At 44.9% G+C, this 23,877-nt stretch overlaps 1 protein-coding gene across 39 annotated transcripts in view; it reads left to right on the top strand.

The window, feature by feature from the left end:
- Positions 1-23,877, top strand: part of arvcfb (ARVCF delta catenin family member b) — a 225,394-nt gene that overhangs the window by 108,093 nt on the left and 93,424 nt on the right. For 14 of the 39 annotated variants that reach the window (XM_085787841.1, XM_085787836.1, XM_085787838.1 and 11 more), the window contains exon 1: positions 227-447. The exons of the other annotated variants lie outside the window; for them this stretch is intronic. In XM_085787841.1, the coding sequence (XP_085643967.1) occupies positions 427-447 (21 nt within the window). In that variant the 5' untranslated portion in view covers positions 227-426. Of the gene's footprint in view, positions 1-226; positions 448-23,877 lie in introns of those variants that run through there. 39 annotated transcript variants of the gene reach the window in all.

Genomic DNA, 23,877 nt, shown 5'->3' with positions numbered 1-23,877 from the left:
CCTGGATAAGAAAACAAACAACAATAAAAACAATAGGCTACTGGACCATTTTTCTGTAGGTTGAGCAAAGTCTCAGTCTACAGCTAAAGAGCTTTTTTTTCTTGTTTCAACAGACTTAATTATAGCGGGCGAGTACGTGTCGTCTTTGCGCTTTAATTTTGAAAGGCACACCGGCTGACTTCCGGTGTTTCTCGTGCTCAGTGCGCGCGGCTTGACGCAGCTGAGTAGGGGATGGCTGCCTGAGTCTGAGCTGCTGCCCCTGCGCTCACAGAGGGAAAACTCAACGTAAATAGACGAGGAAAGCGCGAGGAGACGAGTGGAGGAGAGGAGGGAAAGGAGAAGTTTGAATAGAGGAGGAAATAGTTCCCACACGGTTCCCTGGGAGGTTTTTTATTTTTTCGGGAACGAAAGGGGGGATTTTGGACCATGCCTGCTGAAGTGAAACAGGTTAGTGTTGCTGTTCCTGCCGGTCTCCTCTCTCCTCTCTCCTCTCTCCGTATCTTCAGCCTGTCTGACTCCTCTCATCTTTCTCCTCCTCCCTAATTGGATCCTGATTGTTTGGATTCTGTTGCAGCTTCTCGTTGCTTTATTTTCCAAACCCTGCAACAACATCTTTGTCAAATATCCTCCACAAGCTTTTAACATATGAGCGCAGTGATTTCTCAGATGAATCGATGTCCTTCAGGAGGATAGTGTGCGTGTGCGTGTGCGTGTGTAATACGTGCACACATTGATTTGGTATCATGTGCATGTGCTGTACATGCCTGTGTACAGGCTGCTGCATGACATCAGATACAGTAAGGACTTCTACTAGACCACTTACTGACCATTTCATGCTGTAAATAGTCATGACCAGGAGTTAGTGGTGGTCCTCTGTGTGTGTGTGTGTGTGTGTGTGTGTGTGTGTGTGTGTGTGTGTGTGTGTACTTGGGCTCCCTTGCAGTAATGCAATGCTATGAGTTATGAGTTCCCTGACACATTCATGGGCTCGGATGTGTCCGCACCACCTATAGAATGCCTGGTGTGATCATGGGACGAGCAGGGAAGTATTGAAAGTTTGTCACTGATGATGGCCTGTGGTGTTCGGTCTGAATGAGCCCTGAGACAGGATTTACTGCCTGAGCTGTAGTGCCAGTTTGTGTGTGAGAGACATGGCATTAAAACCCTTTTGTCTTTCACTTGCACAGATACCGCAGGAATGTGCTTTTGTTAGCTCTTGCGAGTGTGTTACTGTGCCTGTGTGTGGGTGTGTACGTACCAGGGCATGATGTGCATACATTATTGGATGTGTTCCCTGTGTTTGAAGCGCATCCACAGGCAGCCTACACCATCACAACGCTCTTTTCCCCGCCGAGCTTGGCAGCGCTCAGATGCACAAGAAAGGAAGACAGCTATCCAAAAAAATAAAAGTAGGAAAAGTGGAGGAAAAAAAAAAATCTGATTGAATAAGGTCAACTTCTCATCAGCGCTGCTGCTCCTCCACCGGGCTGAGAGGGGAGGAGTTACCAAACCCCTGTCTGACTGACAAAAACATTCTGTCAGCTCCTCACCTTGCTCTGATGATAATATGTTAACAGTTGCCCCCACCCCCCCTCCCCTGGATGGGTGCCACCCGATAACTTGAGGAGCCTCCGCACACACACACACTCACACACTCACACACTCACACACTCTTTGTTCTTTCCACCCCCTGGTTTTGATAAGTTTGAAGGCTGCCGTCCAACGAGGGATTGATGGATCAAAAGCAGGGCAGAATTGCCTGTTGGAATCTGTTAGCTTGGATTATGTGAGTGGGATGAAATGCATGTCCACAACCTGAGAGCATGTCCTCTCCAAATGTATCCCAAAATGGGTCAAAGACCGTGACCCCCCCATCCACCCCCGTACAACTGAGATAGCTGGCATACTTCAGGACAGGCATCGCGGTATCGTGGCGTGACCTTTTCAACTCGGCGTTGAAACATTCCACAGGAAGCACCTGCTTCGGCAGTGCTGGAGGGGGCACAGGGGTGAACATGTGTCTGAGTCACACCTATAAGCTGGAGATGGATCCATTTCAGTGTCCATCTTGTTGTTTTGGTTTTCATCCTCCTCCCTCCTTATGGCTATCATGCCAGAGGGCTGGAGAAGAGGAGTCGAGCTGTCATATGAGCTCTTTCCAGCTGCCGCTTTTAGCAGTGATGCTCTCTACACTTGTACTCGGTGCGTCCCTCGGGGTATCCAGTAGCTTAAAATCAGTTTTTATGCTCGGAAGAATGTAGATGGAAAGTGGACGATGATGAGAGAGATGCTGCTCTGCCTTGACCCCCATCTTAATGCTGCAGCAGAGCTTACAGTAAATGAGTTTTAGCCCACTGCAGATTACTGCATAGCCCTCAATTAGTGGGGGAGCCTGCACCACGCCACGTCCGAGGTTAAATATAAACTGGTCTTTATTTTAGAACTCAACACCAGCAGGATGGCGCTCCGAATCCTCCAAATTTAGTCGGGGAGGCCGTAGCATCTTCAGCTCATGAAAAATAGAAGAACAGATTTGTCGTGAAGGAGAAAGGAAAACATTATGAATAATCCAGCAGTCATCGTCTTGCCAAGGTCTATCAAAACACCGACTTTACTTTTCCTCCGCAAGCTAGAAGGACCCGTCTGAATAACAAAATAATTCATCAGTGATTCAGCCAGAGACTAAAGAAGGTCTTGTCTTCAGTCTGCGGGTTACTGCCAGATTCCTGACAGCTAGAGGGGCTTTCAGCTGCAGCGACTGAGCCTTCCCCCCTCTCCGATGCTGTTTGATTTCTTACCGAAATTAAAAAGCTGTCAAACTTCTCTCCATGTTTTCTTTCTGCGGGGGTGTTTTTGTGTGACAACTCGGCCGTCCTTGTGTATTCTTTTCCATTCCTTTCCTTCAGGCTCCCCTTGTGTGACTGCAGAAGATGTGCAGATCAATATTTGAAGACATTTAGAGCATGAGGAGTGGCATTGTTTAAGGAGTGGAGGTCATAGAAGAATAATGCCAATGACCGGAAACATATGAGCGGTCAATAGCTGTGGAGAGTGCATCACTGCAAGGGGCATTTACTGTGGGGGTGGGGCGCGATATTGGAGTAGTGGGGGGGCATGAGTGCTGTGGTGTTTTAAAGGCAAGTTGGTCTTGGATGAGGTATATGATCATATGGTGGAAGGCGCCTGGTGACTGGTGATACCAGATGGCCTGTTATTGCAGCTCTCTATACGTATGTGCTCCTCAGCCGAGCATGAAAGAGCCCTGTCAAACAGTTTATAATACCACTCCGTCATGTTTTAACTGGAGTGAAGTTCCAAACAGATATACGTATGTTGGCAATAAAAGCTAAATTTTTCCGTATCTCTATAACTTCTTCGTGACTTGATATTCTCAATATCAGGAGTTTTATTACCTCAGTAGAATTAATGTGTTTCTGTAAAACCACTGTCCTCAGATAAACAAGCACAAATGTAGCAAAGTAGTTTTGGTTCCAGTTTTCCAGATCTGAGGATTTTCGGCTTTTATCTGCTTTATAACTTGAAAAAAAGAAAGAAAGAAATCTCTCTGGACCATTTGTCTGACAAAACAAACAATTTAAAGGTGACACTTTGGGTTATAGAGACTTACCTACTTTGAATGTATTTTAAGACTGATGAAACTGTTTGGGGCTACGATTATTGCTCAATCTGTTCAGTTGCCTGATTTTGTCCTTAAGCCCTCAATTCGAACAGTTATTTATCAGAATGTTTTCTTTGTTTTTAATTTTACTTTTCTGTTGATGTGCTGTTGATGATAAATGTAGGGGTGTCACACTTGCACTGAAAGTTCCACAATGAACTGATTGATTTGACAATTTCTCATCTAAATAGATTAATGAAAACGATAATAAACTGGTTGATTTATAATGAATATGATAGTTGCACATGACCCTGACCCCGTCTGTGTTTGTTAAGTGATAGTCATATATTATGCTTCTTTAATCCCTGATACAGTTACTATAATAAATCTCCGGATGCAACACTATACCAAACATCTGGTCTGCCAACTGGGTTTAAACAAACACTGAGATATATGTGCAGATGCTATTTGACCCCGGCAAGTATTACACTGTACTATACATAGAACACTGTGGTGTTCTTGCAGTGGATCATATGAATACACCTTCTAGTTTTTGGTGTGGTTATGTTCTGTGGAGCACGAGGGGGTCTATGCCAGTCAACCCATGGCACCCCAGCCTCGGCCCTCCCCCCTCTGCTTTGGCTTCCCCTCTCTGCTGTCCTAACCCATTTGGCTGGCTGACAGTGTGACCGATGCAGGCCTGCACTCGTTCACTCACTGTCTGACCACTGGCGAGGACCATAATGCTCTCTCAGCTTTCATCATCACGCTGATGGAATTAAAAAAAGGTGAGTGGCAGTAAATTGGAAGGCTGGAGGGGGTGCTGGAGATGGATGCTCTCACACTGCTATGTTTGGAAACGGCACTGGGGAGAAGAAGCAGCGCATTAATGAGATGGCAGCTTATTATCTTGCTTATTTTGTGTGTGTGGGTGTGTCTCTGTGTGTCTGTGGGTGTGTGTATGTGTGTGTGTGTATTTGGGGGGAGGGTTGCCTTTCAGTAAAGCAGTGCTATGACTGATGAGTTCCCTGACATGTTGCTGGGTTCAGATGTATCTATTCCACCTATAGAATGACTGGTGTGATCATGGGACAAGAAGTGAAGCTCTCATGTTAAACCTCAACTATACAGTTTCGCTGTCACAAATGTGTGCATATACTATGAAGCCTAGATGCATACATATTATATTGTGTTAGCCTGGATTAGATTGAATTTCGGTTTCTTCCCTACTGCTGAATGTAGTCAATTACCCAGACATGATGTGTAGACACACGATGTCAGTCCACTCTCCTCTCAGCACACACATGCATACATGTGGTAGAGGCTACAGAGGAACATCCATTTCGATTGCAAGCTTATTTACTCGCTCCTTGTCTACAGGTCACAGACAGGCTAGTTCTGTTTATAAGGGAGTGGGATTCATGGGTTCCCTGTCTGTATCTAATAAACACCTTCCTATCTGCCGCTGGAAGCCAACAAGAGCCATGTTTTCGATCAGGGTTAGATAAGAAAGCCTCTCGCCCCAGAGAAAGCTCAAGAAACGTTGTGATAGAGGCTGACCAGAGGTAGAACCATGTTACACTCTAAGTGAAGTTGTGCTTGCAGCCAAATCAAGGGTGTAATCATTATCGTGACAACATATACACAATAATCTCATATCCTGCTGCTGGTGTGATTACATAACAGCAACAGTCTGGTTATTACACAACCTGATGCTCTGATTTACGAGTTATAAACATCATTCTCTTCCAGAATGAAAGCATGATCAGAAAGGACTTATTGATGCTGTCAACAGTGAACTGTGAGTTACTGAGCAGATTAGAAACAGGTGAGTATAGGGAGTGGACTCCAGTCTACTGTCTCATACATCTGTCCTGACTAAACAGCAGTGTGAGTGTGTGTTTGTGTGCAGATTTAGCAATGCATACGCTTGCTGTTTGCATGTGTCACCGCTGTAATTGGCTTTCCAGCAGGGACTGTGGTTAAAGTTGCAGATGTGACAGTTCTCTGGGCAGCACCATGGAGCAATGAGGACCCCAGTGATCTTTAGAGTCGGTGATTTATGACAGCATGGTGCCGCAAATTCCCATTTTCTCAGCATTTGTAGGTAATAGAATCGACCTGCATTGTGAGTGTGGATGTGTAGAAATGCTGTGGCTGGATTTGACCCCGGTTGACAACCAGACTGCACTGTAACTGTCTGATTATAATACTCAATATTTCCTCAAGAGGATGAAAACAATCACACAACTCTATTAGATCGACTGCAGAAACATCAGAATTACTCCAGATATCCAACAGGATTAGTGGATTAATTGATATCATAGGTGTGATAGCTCTTTATTGAAAAATTGCCATGAGTACATGCAGACTGTGTTGAGGAAGTACTGTCCTCTTATCCCTCCCTTCTCCCACTCTTGTTGTGCTGGGAACTCTGCTGCCACCCTGACCTTCAGTGGGAGATGGATCCAGTTCCGGGACCTTCTCAAAAGAACTGGGACTTCTTTCTTTTTGATGGATACGTGTAGTTCATACAGGCTCCACCCCCTCCGTGCTGCAGCTGGGGACCTCTTAGAGGGGCCCTGAGGGGGAAGGTCAAAGTCCTCGTAAAGATTCCCTCAGGAGCAAACGCCTCTCTGCTTCTCCCTTTCTCTTTTTAACCCCCTCCAGGACCATCCACATTGTACCATAGGCAGCACATGCAGTGCAGCTGTGGGGGCTGGGGGGAGCGGTAGACGGCTCAGGCCTCTCTTGCGTGTTTAGTCTGGAACTTTCTTTTGAGGGATTAGCCCACTTCCTGCCTCTGGCCCCGGCCGCTGGAAGCAGTCGCGATGCCGGCGAGAGCATCGATCCTCCGTCGTCGTACCATCTGTCTCATGCTGACGTTTGGGATTAATGATTCCCTCTGACAGCTCTTTAGTAGGGCTCCATCAGTGCCGGCCCACCATTCAGATTACACTGACATGTGGCAATGCGAGGAGCTCGTACGAGGCATCCTCAGTTTATTTAGTTTAGCTGCCGTGAGGAGTTTCACAGCCAGCTGAAGCCAAACAGATATGTTTTTGATGAAAGCTCCCGAATATAAAAGTGAACGGTAACTGTGCTACATTTCAAACTTAAATGGAGAAAATAACCACAGTAAATCTACATGTTTTCTCAAATATGTCAACACATATCTGACTAAATGTTACCAAAAGTGTGGCTCAGAGCCAGTGACTGGTTGGATGAGGCATCCACCTGTGATCATCTGTGTATTCACCACCTTTAATGTTCATAAAACATTCAATAGTAACAAACCTCAGATATAAAGTTTTGGGTTTTCACATCACATAACATTCACCAGCAGTTGCAGTGAAAACCTAATTTATAATTGCTTTGAAGATGTTATATTGAATCAGTGTCAGATAATCTGCTGAATCAAGAACTGACGTTTTGATCTGACTTTGATTCTGTGGACCGGCTCACGTTAGGCCACTGTATCTGAAAAAGCAGAACGCATGTAACATAGATCCGTGTTTTGCTCACTCAGAGCACAGTCACAAAGCCTGCTGGGAGTTTGAAGCGAGGTCTGACCGTTACTGACCTGCTGGTTTGTTGAAGTTTGCTGATGAGGTCTTGCACTTCATTAGAATGCTGCTCTCAGCTTCGCAACACATAATAGTTGCTGTAACTGCTGATGGCTTTGGTCCAGGGAGAAAAATAAAGGAGGATGATAGAGGAGGAAAGAGCGAGAGGGAAAGTCCAGACCACTGTAAACCGACCGGCCTTGGGGGCCGCAACGGCCCCTCGCTACACACAGCAACGGCTGCCACAGCTTTTGGCCCCAATCCGGCCTGTACACAAACATTATGGTAACCAGAGCTAAGAGTTCAGCCAAGCCAGGAACACAACCTCTTAAAATGAGAAAATAAACGAGTTCCTGGCATTTGCAGAGCTGCCAGTTCTCCTCACAGACAACAGTTTGTACAGTTCAATGGTTTTTACAATAGAGGCATCGAGACCCTGCTCTGGCTGTCATATGCCATTACATGTGATGGCACAGCATTGTTACTCATCTCCTCATCTTCTCTTGATATGCGCTTAGTCCATTCCCAGAGGAGCCGCTGGTGAACAATGGAGTGATGCGCCTACTCGCACATTCCACATGGCTCTATTGAGTTGTCTAATGAACCTCTACCGCATGCATGGCCTGCTACTGGCTGCTGGGGCTCCACCAAATACCATCTCGGCCCATCACACCCCCTCATATTTAATTTGTTTGGAATGTGTAATAGGCTGTGAAGTGGAGCGTGGTGCAGTGTTGATCTGTGCCAGCAAGGTCTGCGGATACGGAGGGACAGGTGCCAGCCATCAGAGGAAGGTGTTGTACTTAACACTCTGCGCTGGGCTGGAGAGTGTACAGTCCTGGCCCTGTGGCGTAGACTTCCAGAGCTGCCAGTGTCCTGTTGCTCTGGCCAAGCAAGCTTTTAGTTTGGTAATGGGACATCATAGCTGTGTGTTCTTTTTCTGAGGAGGGGGGGCAGTTGAAAGTTGGAGGGAAAAGGCTGCGTCCGGAGTGGCAGGCCAGTTAAACCACAGAGGACATGGAAACTCGGCACAAATTACACTCTAACTCAATCCTGTGGGATTAGAGGGAAAGCATACTCTGGGATGCGAAATGAAAATTAACCAATTTTCTCAATGTATTTTATTTTACCGCTATTACACTCGGCTTTCAAAATTAATTAAGAATTATAAAATAATTAAATCACATTTGACATTTTGAAATTCTCCTTGTAGTTGCCTAAAATACTTTTTTTTTTTGCTGGAATAGATAATGCACCGGGATGGTGTCAGTGTCTGAGGGCATTCATGAACTGATGGTACAGGTGCATTAGCCGCTGAGTCACTGGAACACCTTGTTTTCCAACATTATTTGTGCTTTTACATGTCTCACAAAGGCAGATGGCGTCATAAATAGCTGCAGCCTTTGTACATAGACGTAGACATACAGCTCTGAAGACTGATGCTGCCATGCAGGACATTAGCTCTACAGTACTGAGGAGTTGCAACCTTTGTTTTCCTAACTGGACCTTTGAATGCCATAATCATTACACTCCTGTGTGTATTTATTTCCCTATGGCTTATCAAAGCTGCGGTAAGTTACCAACCTGCTTTTCAGGAGAGATTCAAAGGGGGGGTCTCAGTTCAACACCCTGGTTGGTCAGGAGATGCACTAAAGCATGTTTTTATTCTTTCTTTCTTTTTTGCCTCCTCAGGTTTGGGACGTGTGGAAAAAGGGTTCACTAAACCCTGTGAGGTTTTCAGAGTTAAGCAAACAAGTCCTGTTGACACAGACCTCCTTGAGTTCCCAAATTCTTTCCATCATATTCTAGTACAGTTAAGAGAGGCTTAATCCAATAAAACCCACTCTTCTCCTGTTTTGTGCTTCGTGTCTCTTGAATCTGGCTCCGAGTGTGTGTGTGCATGTTGAGGGGGGGTTCGACTAAGTTCCTGTGAAGGAGTGTCCAGCTGCAGCCTCTGTTGTTCAGAACACAGGGAGTGTTTTTTGGGGTCACGGAGCTGCTACATTCCAGACCCGAACGCTCAGATGGGAGTAGTCGTTCCCCTCTCCGCTCCGAGCCATACCCCACCTCAGCTCTTTCCCCCGTGTCACTTATCCACGGTCCTTCAAGCATGATGTCCCTCAAACACTGGTGCTAATTAAGGCTGCTGGTGTGTGTAACCGTCCAGCAGAGCATGTATCAATGCTTTCCTTGTGCAGTGCAGATGTGTCACTTACCGGCGAGCTGGAAGTCATGGGAGACCAGGCTGAGTGCACCCTCTCCTCCACCCGTCATGTTCTCACGCCGCTCATGTTGTGACAGGGCCTTGTTACGGTCTTGTAGTGCTAATGGCTCTGAAAGTCTGCATAGTGCTTTACCACCTTCTATAATTACCAGCAATGAACTAAAATGAACATTTACTCCAGAACTTGTGCTGGTGTCATGTACATCTGCCTTGTGGTTGACACATGGGGCCCAGATGAAGTAGCAGAGGTTTGTTGGGGAATGACTTTTCTGGAATGTGCAGATCCCGTCTCTAAATGCTCATATTGACTATTTAATTTAGTCAATTTAAATTTAGACAACTCCACTGAATTTAGAGCAACTAAATGAAGACCACACGGTGCCTATGGTTGCACAATGTCACTTCACAGATGGTTGATCCATTGACGCATCAAATTCTGTGACAATTCAATCCAGACACGGATAATAGATGAAATAATCAAATGGGAAAGTTGATCATTGGCTGAGTGACAGATTTAAACACCCGAGAAACTGGCGTTCATGATCAGAACCAGAATCAGAAACATTTAATCGTCCTCACAGGAAAATGACTTCCGAACACTTTGGACAGCAGCATGAAGAAAGCAGAAGTAAACTGGAGAGCATCATGGGATGGGCAGTACAACAGCTGTGAACATGTTGATATTTCAGTGGTTATTACTTAGTACTACCAATACTACTTACTGTTATTCTAAGCTGCTACTCTTCTCTGTGGTGGTCACATCCATGGTACACTACACCATGTTGCAGCTGGTAATAAATAAATAAAGTGAAAACTATAAAGTGATAAATTATAAATACACAGTAAATGATGTTGAAACATACAACTGCAAATGTGCACAACATAATATGTGAGGTAGAATCATAAGGCCTCTTTAACATTAACATACCTCTTTAACAGGCCACTAACTGAGTTAAAGTGGGAGAGTTTTTTTCCCAGTTGAATTCCCTGGAGATTATCAGAGCAGGAGTCTGGAGTGTCACTGTAACAGTGGAAAACGTCACATTCAGAGGTCCGGGTTAACTTGGGGGTTGAGATAACGACGAAAATGGCGTGTGGAAACTTCCAGGTTATGGTTCTAATGGCGTAGGCATGCTATTATGACATTAATATTAAATTCTATAATCCCCACTTTTTCCTCATTGTCCCACCACAACAGGAGACAGTGACCTGAACCTTCAACATTTCCATCATCTCACCGATACCCATTGGACAACACTGTAGATTGTGTGTGTGAAGTTACACAGTACTGGCACTGTCCTTAAACTGTCCTTAAACTTCCTAATCTCGCCAGTTTTTTTTGTTCCACCAATTTATTGGTTTGGATGGTTGTAGATTTCAACTGTAATTCATAGCTGCTGTATTTTCTTGTTTCTTGTTGTGCTTAATTTACAAACGATGAATATGCAAATGTGGTCATGTTCTGCAGTATTAGACAAATTGCCTGCATTCTGCAAAGCTCATTCCAGCCACTGTTTGAAATATGGTCGTTGTACAGGGTGTGAGAGTTGGATATCTATGTGGGGCCGTCTTCAAAGGGAAAGCTATTGTGTCCCCTGCCACATTGTGGTGTGGAAATCACAGTGGGCACGTGCACAGGGACTGATCTGAAATTACAGGCCTCCATCCACGCTCTGCAATCTGAGGCTTGCAGGCAGCAGGACTGGCATGATGTCCCCGGTCCTCCGACTCTGGAACCCTGAAGCCACAAGCTGCTGCTGTTGTGCTGTACTCCGGTCTCTGTGGCAAACAAGCCTCCTGTCTTCTCTCTCCAACACACACCAACAAACCTAATTAACTTTCCCTCTCGGCTGAACGCTCCTGCTTCTGCTCCGCCACAGCTGTGCACTCTGAAAAGTCCTCACTACTTTGAATATGCTTTCTTCCCGAGCGCGCGGATTCCCAAACGCCGGTGATGTCGTGCCAGTTCGCGGCACCTGATCTCTCAGAGGTTTGTTTCAAAGTCAAACTTATTACGTTCAGCTTCCGATCTTCTGGGGGTTTGGGGGGGGTGCAGAGGTTTGCAGTGTCTAGAGCAGATGCTGCAGAGGAAAACTTTGCCTGTCTTTCTCCACTGCAGATAACCTCTCCAGGGAGGAGCTGAGATCTGCAGGATGGAATTTAAAAACAATGCTTCCTTGCTATGTTTACTATACTAGAGTTTGTATATTTTTGTTTTTGTGCAGATGCCGGATCCTGAGTGAACGCTGCTAATATGAATTCCTGTGTACTGTGTATATTTGGCAGTGTTTGTGAACTTTGTTAACAGCAGCACTGCGGTATTGTGCGGTGAGGTTGTGAAGTGGGTCAGCCTCTCCACAGTTTGCTCTCAGAGGAACGACTTAAGTCCAGGTTGACTTCACCGTCCCTGTGACAGGACACATTTCTTGTCCACAAGGGACAAGAAATGATATAAGATACCTGCATACTGGATGAACGGTGATTTATTCAGGAACATATCCATCTGTCTTCACCATGCATATTCAAAAGTTCACTGCACATCTACTCACTCTACTTCTCACTGGTCCCTTTGCAGGTCCAATTTGTCCAAACACAGTTCTGGGTTGCCTCTGAGCATGTTTCATAATGAAGCCATGATAAATGTGCAGCACAATCATTGTAGACAATATCACTTTTTATATTTATTTTTATATTGGATATTTTTTCTCTTGAGAAGTTACATCTTTTGGCTCGGGGTTTTAACTTGGCTGCTTTGAATGATGAGGATTTGGCTGCCCATGGATCTTTCAGTCTTCCCTGGCAGGCAGAGCTGCCTTAATTGTTGCATGCCTCTGGAACGTGCCTCGCTAATGGGGCTGTTGGAGTCCCAGTCAGTCAGCGACTGGGGTTTCTCTCTCTTTACATCCTGGCTTGAGCATACAGGGCAGCCTTGATGATGCAACAAACTGCTTTGGTTTGGTGACGGCACTCAGGAGGCCGCGGCCTGAAGGAATCATATCTCTTTCATGCCTCTTTTGGACCGTCTGATGTCAAACTGGGATCCAGCAGAGATGACATTTTATGTTAATGTTTGCTGGGTCTGTTTTTTTTTTGTGCGTGTCGCCTGGCTGGTGTTGTGAAACAACGGGTGTGATGAAATGCGACAGCCATGCACCCAGACAGTTATACAGACTAATTTCTCAGACTGTGACAACCTAATTCATCGGTTTTGATGTTACTCCAGAAAAACCTCAATGGGGGTTTGTTTTGTTGATGTCATTACCGGAGCTGCCACACTCTACTAAACACTTGATGATAGCGGCCACTCGTGCTCGACGTTACTGAGCACTCACACAGGTAAAAAGTCCTGTTTGGAGTGCGGGGAGGGGGTGGGGCGATTCCCGTAAAACTCCAGCTTTTTGCATAATAGGAGCTCATTGCTTATTCCCCGGACTCGCTTTGGACTGAACTGGGAATTCCTCTGTCTTTTCATTCAAAGTGTCCAAGGGGCTGACTCATTGTGTTTTGTCCCGTAAGTCTATTGAGGTGATTTGACTGAAACACCAGTGGCCTCAAAGTGAGTCATTATCCATGTGACTGCACCCCCACACCCCCACAAACAACCATCATTATCCTGCCGTACCTTCCCTACAGTCCTGGAGCAGTCGATAAGACCAGTCAGACTTAAATGAGCATGATTTCACTTCACACTGCTGCTGGTCTTCTCCGCGCTCCCCTCTGTTGCTTAATCTTTATTTTGGCTGTAGAACAAGTGCTGGAACTCCTGGCAAAGAAAACAAACCTCTAATAGGGGGAGATGTGAGCACCTTCTCGCCATATGGGGCTCTGAATTCCACCGAATTGCTCTCTAATCTCCACAACATGTTAGGAATTTGAAGCCCTTGTTTTTCAGTAGAAAATAGCAGTCCGCTCCCCACGTGGCCTCTCTTTTGGCGTGCAGTGTGAAAGTGCCATTTGTAGGGCCCCTGTGGCCCACGGATGCTCGCACGTAGGAGATGACCATGTCCCAAGACGGGGTGGAGTTGGCGAGGGGGGGCTGCTGGTTGGGTGTCTTGACTTGTGGCCTTGGCTGATAAGGGGGCTGCTCCAGAAAGCAGGTTTAATAAACTCTGAGCCCGACCCTGAACTCTATTCTGACCGACGCTGAGATGGGAAACTCCAGTGCAGCTCATTAGAGTTTGTTCTGTCAGCTCTGTTCACTCACTGTTGTGGTTGTGCTATGAATGAAAAAAAGCCATCAATGGAAAAACAATGATTCACCAACGGGTAAATAAAGACCAGTGTCCATTGTTATCACTGTGCAACACTGGACATTTTATCTGGAAGCAACACAGCAGAAAAACAGTGACAGAGCCTGAGCTTGAGGAATGAGTCACTCAGTTGGTTAACACTGTTAATTTCATTCAGTGTGGTCCACTCAGTCTAGAATTTCCTTAATGGAGAATAAAGCTGGGATCCCACTGTTTAACACAGTTCCCTTTTATTAATGTATTTACTCAGCTGTATAATAACGAGTGAGGTCAAAGTGCTGGTGGCAGCACAAGAGGAACCCAAATATAAAACACACAAGATCATTAATAGACTTGTGATTCTACTGTATACTGTACCTTCAGTCTGGCCCACTAACAGCTGTGAGACTCTAGTCATTTGCAGATGAAAAAGTGTTCAGGAAACTGATTGTATTTTCTTTTTTTTAATCTTGCTCAGCATTTATAGGCTAGATGTCAACATAATATACATACATAAACATAACAGACATCCTGTTAAGAGAAGATTTAAGCATGTGGAGTTTATATTTAAAAACTCTCCTTTAAAATGAATTGCGTCATGTGTGTTTGAACCTTTCAGCTGCTCTTCAGTCGTCCTCAGTCTCCATATGGCATTATGACTATAATCATCAGTGCAACCGGTCACGACCTGAGAGATGATTATTTATAGACAGGTTTCTGTGCAGTAAACATCCCAGTGGTGGTGGTGATTAACAACCTGCTGGTCGACTTAATGTCCACACAGTCACATATAGATTTTATCCTGCACTGAGGACGAATCTATGATGTAAGCACGTGTACATGCAACCCATGAATAATATATACACAGAGTTGGCCGTCTCTGTCTTCACTCTTGTGACTCATTGATCATAGAAGTGGCGACGTTAGTAAAGACAGTCCTCGGGTCACAAACTGATATCCAGCTGGGATTTTGATCTTCACCCGATTCAACCTTCACTCTGATATTCGCTTTGACATCAACCGTACGACCGAGGAAATGAAGCAGAGTGTCAGACAGCTTCTTCAGGCTCGGCAGGAGGAGGGGGGGGGGCTGCCAATGAACAGGTTAGGTTCAGGTGAGTTACTACAGAAACCTCTGGAGCAGAAAACTCAGAGTTTCTCTCATCTCAGGGTTTACATGCGTAGAGTTTTCACGCCCAAGGTGACTGCAGTGCTGAAGTGTAGTCGTGTCTCTGTGGTGCGATGCAGCAGTTTGGGCTCTGCTGTTGTCCTGAGAGGTTCACTGACTCTCTAAATATCTGCTGGTGATTCAACACTTCCCAGACTAACTGATGCTCTCAGCTGGTGACTGTGACTGAGAGTTTAAAGGGATAGTTCAACATTTTGGCAAATTAGCCCATTACCATAATCCCTATAGTCATAGTAGTAGGTTTGTTACCTTTAATTGTTGGTGCAAGCTATTTTTAGAACGGCAGAGCAGAGCCGCAAGCTGCTCAGAGCTACGCTACGGAGGCTAATGGGATTTCCTGGTTTCTCTCATCAAACTCATCAAATACACAATCCAGCTTTGTCAGATAATAACTGAACATTACGAGACGGAGTTGTTTTCGAGGTAAATTCACGCAAAACCGCTGATAAAAGTTCCCACCGGGGACAGTTTTTCAGCAAGCAGTCTCTGCATTTACCTCCAAAACATCTCTGTCTCGTAATGTTCCGTTATTATCTCATAGCGTGGTGAATGTGCAGGTCACAACTTGTCCACCAGAGCGTTGTGGAGTTGTTGGATTGTGTATTTGATGAGTTTGATGAGGGAAACCAAGAAATCCCATGAGCCTCCGTAGCGTAGCTCTGAGCAGCTCACGGCTCTGCTCCACCGTTCTAAAAATAGCTTCAACTGACAATTAAAGGTAACGAACCTACTGCTATGACTATAGGGATTATGGCAATGGGCCAATTTCCCTTTAAATGGGCCCAGACCAGAGTGCTGTATTACTCATGTTCATGTTCACATGTTGTTTTCTCTTGAACTTCTTCTCCATTTTACTTTCTAGGTTCATATATATTTTCAGTTTTTCAGCGTCCAGACAGTTTGCACACAAATTAAATGCAGAATTTTGAAAGTGAACATGTGTTTATTTAGTAGCAGTTGAAACAAATTGTGTGCAATCTTTTATCAACATGCAGCAGCTGCGACAATTTCATTATCGAGTCGGTGGCATGTTTGTTCTTTTGTAATGTTGTTTTGAAAGATACGGCTTTTTTGTTTGTGTTGCAGCCTGCAGTCAGCACAGATGATGCTCTCTCTGGCTGTGAGACGTTTTCCTTTCGTGTGGGCATCAAATCTGGAAGAAATATTTTCTCTGGGTTGTGCTGCTGAGGCTTTTCGGGGTTGGGGTCTGTCGGCGTCTTATTACACGACTCAGGTTTTCATTCCCAGTGTGTGGAGAATCATTTGTGGGGGTGTTGCAGACAGTTTCTCCTCACGTCCTTTAATCATAATGTGGAACAGGCTGTTCCCTGTTTGATACATTCCGCAGGTTTAGCCGAGGTCTTCAGATATCATCCTTCAGTCTTTGTTCACTGCATCACTGGCCTGAAAAAGTTGTTTTCATCATTTTGAGATATTGCCTAGTTCCTTCCTGAGGCCAGTGGACTAATGGGCTTTGGTCTGTGGAATCCACTCTAGTGTTTTCTCCCTCATTGGGCCATTTGCTGAGGCCCCAGTGGGGCAGACAACAATAGGCTTCATATGAAATATTCACCATGACTGGGACATTCCAACGAGCGGTCGATCTGTTCGCAGCAGTTTAGCGGTTGGGTGAAAATCTGCACCGATCGAAGAGAAAAACACAACTCCAATGCTTCCAGGGATCCCAAATAAGATTGAGTGTTCATTCTGTTATTGGATGGTGCCTGCTGCTATCTATATAAGCACTTCTTGGCATGCAACACTCGTGGCCCCGTCTTGTCTCGCTTTGTCTCTGTCAGGATTTCAGTCTAATGAAATGATAGTGCTGAATCTGGAATGCTGAATTAGAAGTGAAACAATTGTTACACATCGTATTTATTTGCCGAAACCGCCGAGGCAGAGGGAGCGGCTCCGTCAGGCTGAGCGAGAGGCCGCCACTCAGCCGTGCTCAGCTGGCCGGCTGCGGCCTATGCAGCGGTGCAGATGCTCGCAGTAATTGCGGTGAAATCTGGGGATGTCTCAGGTAGAGGAGGTGTGTGTGTGTGTGTGTGTGTGATTCCCCGTAGCGTCGGAGTTGTCTCTCTCTCCAAATCCAGCTGTCAGTCATGAACTCGCTCTGATTAAGGAAGCGCCTGCGCGGCTGAGCTGATGCTGACCGTGGATGTCAGGTGCCGAGCCTGACCCTCCTCCACGTGAGCCTTAGATGTGAACCGACTTTTAAAGAAATCAGCTCCATGGCATGTCAGGGTAAACATCTGACTTTAAAAGATTGAGCTTCAGTGTTTACTTTAAGGTTTTGTTCTCAGCAGGGTAGAAACCATTGCAATCATTAGGTTTTAAGGGGATGAAAGTGAAACCTCTAAATTACTATGTATGAAACCAACATTGTACTGGTTTGTGACAGTAGTTGCATCATTTCTGCTGTTGGTCCATCCACAGTAGGGAAAACTTTCTATTGTTATTTAACCACAGATTTTTTTTTCTTCCCGTAAAGCCACTGTTTTTTTTTTTTACTTTGTAGCTTCACCAACTATTTTTCTGTCCCCTCAAGGACACAACATGTCCGTGTGCACTGCAGCACTGTTTCCTGGACAGTTTGCGTTGTGTCACAGAGCATCTTTGTATATTATGAAGCTGACATTCCTGCAGAAGCACAAAGGAAGAGGACAAAATGCTAAAGCCACAAAAGCACAGGATGTTAGCGGGTATTGTAGTTAATGCTGCTGGTGTCGGTCCAGCCCTCCAAGTCAGTTCCTACGCAGTGCTTTTGTAACCTCTGCAATCCCGTGTGAAAAGCTGACAAGGACCTTTTGAGAAACTTGCATATTTGGCTCCTTTCTTGCAGTGTAAAAGCTGACAAAAAGCCCCGTGGTTATATTCCGTTTTCCCAGAGAAAGATTTGCTTTCGATTGTGCGCCTGCTTTTCTGTTTTGCCAAAGCTTGCTTCTTACAGCTCTTTCTCCTGCAGGATTATTGGAAAAGGCTGTCGCTGTCCAGTAAATTCTTTTTTTTACACCCGCAAATAAAAGTATTGTGGCAGTGGTGGGTGTGAGTGTGCGTGTGCTGCTTCTGTTGTGATGTGCATGGCTGTGTGTATGTGTATATGTGTGAGACAGAGAATTGCCCTGCTGGTTGGCTGCTGTTGGCTGAAACATCTTGTGATAGAGAACATGAGTGTGTTTGTTAATAAAATATTCAGACTTTTATTAAAAATCAGATTTTGGCCAGTCAGCTTTTGTCCACCTCTAAAATGAGGTGTTGGCAGCCAATGACAGTTTTTATGATTACATACAATGATAATCATGAAAACGGATGTGTAGTTGTATTCCAGTGTGGTGTGGTTTTACTCAGCACCTTGAGGAGTCTGTGGAAGCTGCAGTGCTAACACACCTTAAAGCAGTGGTCCCCAACCTTTTTTGCCCTGTGACCCCATTTTGACATCACAAATTTCTTGCGACCCCGCGATCACGTGCAGTCACAGCCGTCAATCAAGATGCGCCAGCTCAGATATTTTTATATGCTGCATTTTATTTGAACTTGAGAGAGTGAAAGTATAGAATACAGTTATTTAAGATGCGCGTGGTCTTTTTAATCATAATTTTAAAAGGAATAATAATTAGTTAAAAAAAACTAGACATTTGAATTCCAGGCAACCCCACGTGGGGTCCCGACCCCAAGGTTGAAAAACACTACCTTAAAGTATTTCATGATTAGGATATAACTACATTAGAAACATTCACTGTCTGATTCTAAGTGTTGAATGGGGAAAGACTTCCCAGCTCAGTCCTCCTTGAACCATAAAGGACCTGAGTGTAACTGAGTCTACGCAGAATCTGGATCTGGATCCAACATTGTCGTGAGTTATTTTTGGGCTCCACTTACATGCTGCAGAACTCGTTGCACAGCACTGCCTGCACCCCCTTCAGCTTCACCCAGCCCCCCCCCCACCCAACCTCCTCTGACAAAAGCTCCTCCAACTGGGTCTGGCTGCAGTCATCTCACACCCTCCACTCTATTTTAAGCCTTCATACAGGGGGCCCCCGTTCCCCCTTGAGTGGACCTCACTCTCTCTGTGTGGGCCAGAGCGTGGGCCTCTGCTCGCCCAAGACATTCACACGCACAGACACACACCTACACACACAGAAGCACACACACAAAGCAGCTCCTGCCAGCTGGTGCAAATGTAATAGCAGAGGTACAGTATAACGTCCTGAATGGTGCGGCCTCAGTAAACCTCTGCCCTGGCCATACACTCCAAGTCAAGGGAGGATGCTCATTAAACTCTGCTCTCTTACTGGAGAGCTGACATGTTTGTCAGGCCTGTCCCAGTGGGTCACAGCACAACACTGTGTGCTCTGCTCCGAGGAGTTGGCTTTCTGTTTTCAGCTTGTAAAGTTGGGCTGAAACAGGATGAACTTGAACTGCGTTGCTAGAGAGATATTGTTTTTTTAATTAGATCCTAAATTATTTGCTTGTGTCATTAGATAATGAACCATTAAATAAACTGCAGCAGCAACAGTAAGAAACTGATGTATATCTTTAGATAACTAAGGATGGTCTCTTGTTTTCCACTGCAAATGTTACCATAGCTGCTTAAGACACAATAATGAGAGTGCACTGTACCAGCCCCCCCCCCCTCCTCTTCATAGGTTTAGCCTGCCAGGGTGGGGCTGGATTCCACAGTGGGCAGACAGCAGGAAAGCAACAAGCACCCGTGCTTCCTTCCCGTCTGCGCGCTGTTTTCCCAGCGCCCACTCTGTTGAAAATGCTGTGCCAGCAATACGCCACTTAGCATTAAAATAAGATAAATAAGTACCTGAGGTTAAGGACATTGTCTGTCTATCCATTCTGTGGACATTAGTATGAGTTGTCACAGCTTATTGACTTGGCTATAAAAGCTGTTTCATATTCACAGCAGTCTTTTAGGTTGCTGCACTATGGCTTTTTATCAGATGATATTTACCCACTCCAAATGTTAGGTGAAAGCCATCATTTAGAAGAAGTTAGAATATGATTTGAACTTGGAAAGTACCCACATATCTCACAAGATTATAAATAAATCCAACCACAAATACAGTGGAGTGAGCAGCCTGTTGTTCCCTGGGTTCAGGTTTCATCAGGTCTGCTAAACAGCCGTGGTCATCGACTTCTGGAAAGTACCCATATTTCTGTCAATTAATAGAGGAAGATGAGGCTAAACTAATTTAGAGTTGCAGCACGGCATCAGGATTGCAGGGTAATCAGATGGCTGGCCCGCAGCGGACATCCTCTGTCTGACAGAGACAAAAACACACAAGCTCCTCAGTGTTCCTGATAATCACAGCTGTAGACAGGGAGGCGCAGCAGCTCAATCAGCTGCTGCTGCTGCTGCTGCTGCTGCTGCTGCTTCCTCAGCTTATGGACCAGCCTGAAGCACCACTCACTGAAGTGTGTGATGATGACTGTTGTTCTTTGCATAATTGCTCTTACATTACCCACGGTCCCTGGGGTTAAAATAGTTGTGGTGTGGATCTATCACAAAGTGGACTGTGGGGATCCCCAGAGGACCTCGAGGGTCTCCAGCAGAAATGAGCAATAGTTTTAATGTTTTCATTGCTCACTCTCTCTAAACCGCATGTGTTTCACAACCGTCTTCCCCTAATGGGCAGACTTCTGCTCTAATTTTCTCATTTCTCATTCCAGCTCCAACCTTCAGGTGAATCTACACATCTTAAGTGGAGCTGCGACAATTGATCAACAGCAATTATTCATTTCAGTGATTCCTCGAGCGAAAATGTGAAAATGTTTGCTGATTTCAGCTCCTCAGATGTGATGAGTCACAGTTTTTTGTAGTAAATTGAATATCTTTGACTTTTGGGAGAGCGAGTCAGGCAAAACAAGAGGCACTTTTCATTATTTATTATGTTCAATCAGCTGTAATCGCTTAATTATAAACAATTAATCAATGAACCAAGGAAGTAACGGCGAAACTAATCAAACAATAATGAAAAAACTCAGGGACCTCACTCTTCACCTGTCTCCTCTGCCTCTTACCCTGCAGATCCTCTCGACTACCGAGCGTTATTTTCAGAGGAGAAATGTTCAGAAACCCCCTAAAGAATCATTTCTGCTTAGCTACGTCCTGGATGTTGTTTTAATAGGTTTGGACATTGTTTCTATTGTTGTCAGCAAGATTATTTAAAGTGCTTTATTAGAAGGTAAGGCTGGGAGTAACTGCCTTTCAAATGTTGGTAATAGTCCCTGTGTGCACATGAAACCTGTGTGTGCGTGTGCAGCGAGTACAGTGCAGTTCCAGTTGGAGCCAGTGAGTTGGTGTGTAAAGTGTTGGAGATGTTTATGGACAGGTTGGGTGATGGTTTTACCTGTGGCCTCTATTTTACATTTGGTTAACACAGGAGTTTCTTTGAAGTCCAACGGCTTATGTTGTCACCCTGTCCAACGTCTGTGTTGTGATGTTGATGCATTTACACAGTTCAGCAGCCTGATGAATGCAATGCTGTTATTACCAAGATGAATGATGGGGAAAACTGAAAAAAAAACAATAACAAAAACACCTGAGCTGTGGAAAAAAATAATATTTCTTTGATATAAATCCATAGTGTGAGAAGGGAAAGGGCGATATCTAGAGCCATGTGAATGACTGTGGAGCTGTGTGGGTTTAGGATTAGAAGCAGCTCTGGCTGATCTCCCAGAGGACTCTGAAGGGCTGGGCTGAGATTTCCTTCCTGTACAGTCAGAGTCATGTCTTCACCGGGGTTTGGATGATATCTGCCATCCCAGCCGCCCTGACCTATCCCCTAATAGGACAGTTTGGGAGTCTGCGAGCTGTCACCGCTCCTCCTCCTCCAGCTAATGGCTCGTTTGGTTGGAGATCCTGTTTACTGGATACCTAAATCTTCAGAAGTCAGCATTTCCTGTTGCACAGAACAGCAGCAGCTGATGCAGGAGGGGGGGAGGGAGGGGGGGTGTTGTTTCAATGTAAGGGTGGGGGGAGATGGATAGAGATGTTTCTCTGTGTGTGTGTGTGTGTGTGTGTGTGTGTGTTTGCTTGATTAAAGGCTGAGCGGGGGGTGAGCAGACAGATGCTGGGCCTGCAGCTGGCTGGCTGAGTGGGAGGGGAGCTACACTGAAAAGCAGGGGTGCCAGCAAAGTGGGGCTTAGCCAGACACTGAGAGGAGATAATCCATATTTCATCTGCATCCTCCTCTTCCTCCCAACCACCTGCAGAGCAACACAACACAGACCCAGAGCATGAATAGTGCATGACACAGAAAACATAATTTAAGAAGTGCTAATACTTGAGTGGAAGAAAGAGATGCCCCCTCATATTCAAACGCCTTAAGGAGCTTGTCATAGTTTTGGAATGAGTCTTTTTAGATGGTGAGATAGAAGATCGAGGGGGGGGGCAAAACAACTTCTGGCCCCACCCACCCACTCCCTTGTTATGCAGCAGTGCAGCAGTTTTCAATTCGGATCCAGCCAAAGGGCTTTACTCTGCATTCATAACATATAGTCTCTGGAGTGCCATCCTGATCATTTCAAATGTGTTTTCCTGATATTTTTTAATTCAGTCGACAAATGTTTGGAGTGAAAACCACACTTGATAGTGAATGAGCCACAGCTTTAAAGATGTTATTTATTTTTACGCCGTGGCTCTCGCTGAAAATGTGCTCTCTGTTAATTTAGCATGCAAAACAAAAAAGGCACAGTACCAAAACTATATTTCACATATCTGCCTGGTTTTAAATATTCATGATCAGCTCGCAGCTTTGAAAGTGAGCTTAAAAGACTATCTTGCTCTCTCTCTCTCACACACACATACACACAGACACACAGCACCAGAATGAGGGCTGTGTCTATTGTCTCTCTGCATTTTTATCCCCTGCTCAATATTCAGAGGAAATCAGGTAGACTTGTTTCCATTAGTTTGTAAATGAGCTGTTGTTTTTTTTTGTAGTGCTGTTAATCTCTGATTAAAAATCTTAACTGCAACACAATTTCATCTGCAGCAAACCAATACAGATCCTGTTCAGATCCAATTTAGCCTGTTTTACCTCTTGTGGAGGCAGTGGAATACATAATGTGCAGCCACGGTGGCCTCGCCTTTCTCTCCCTCTCACTCATGTTTACTGCTGTAATGAGCCTTGTCGTGAAAAATGCTTTGGTGCAGACTCAGACTCATTGTTTTTCACTTCCAACGTTGTGAGATGAGAAGGAGCTCTGTCTTTGTTTTGGAGTGATGCAGAGGGCATGGTGTGTGTGTGTGTGTGTGTGTGTACTCCAGTTGACCTGCACATTTCAGATCAGTGGTTATGTTTAACAGTCAGCTCTGGCTCCAACCTGCTCAGACTCTCAGGGACTGTGTTTGTGGAGACGGCAGCTCCGGTCCTCAGTCAAATTGATCTGACTGTCTGCTGAAGGGAGCGTTTTTTAAACATAGACTTAGATAAGGAAATTATAATAATGACTGTTTTTGTACCTTTAGGTTCAGACAGAAGCTATGTTCACATTAACAGAGTTTTTTTTAATTTTAATTTACCTTTTATTCATTTTCTTTTAGTAATATACACATATGTGCCAACTGGACACAAAACATACAGCATACCAACATGACAAGAGGAGGATTTGTTCATTAAAACCCCAATATGTAACTTATTTGGCTTTTTATTAGCAAAAATCAAATATTGCTTCCATAAATACGTATTTCACATAAGTTGAATCACACCCACATACAAATGAAAGCTTTCTCGTACCTTAAAATTAGTTGTTACAAGTCGTTACAAATACATAAGTGGGCGACGCACCGAACTGAGGCGGCCATGTTGCATGCAGCGTCTGTTGTCTGTCTGACATCTGCCCGATTTCACGTGAATGCAACATCAAGAATACGTTCCGTCCAATATGCAACCGCACTGCTAGATGGGAGTAATTCCTACACATTATACCTGTGAGTAAAACAGTCAAACATCATAAGCAAATTATACATTAAAATATAAAGATGCTTCTTGAGAATAGGGAAAAAACATTTCTTATTAAAGGGTTTGGCCTTA

This window comes from Trachurus japonicus, chromosome 9, assembly GCF_045865225.1.
Source record: "Trachurus japonicus isolate A0001 chromosome 9, Traja_1.0".
Classification (NCBI taxonomy): Eukaryota; Metazoa; Chordata; class Actinopteri; order Carangiformes; family Carangidae; genus Trachurus; species Trachurus japonicus.
Note: the sequence above shows the minus strand (reverse complement) of the source record. Positions and strands in the feature narration are given on the sequence as shown.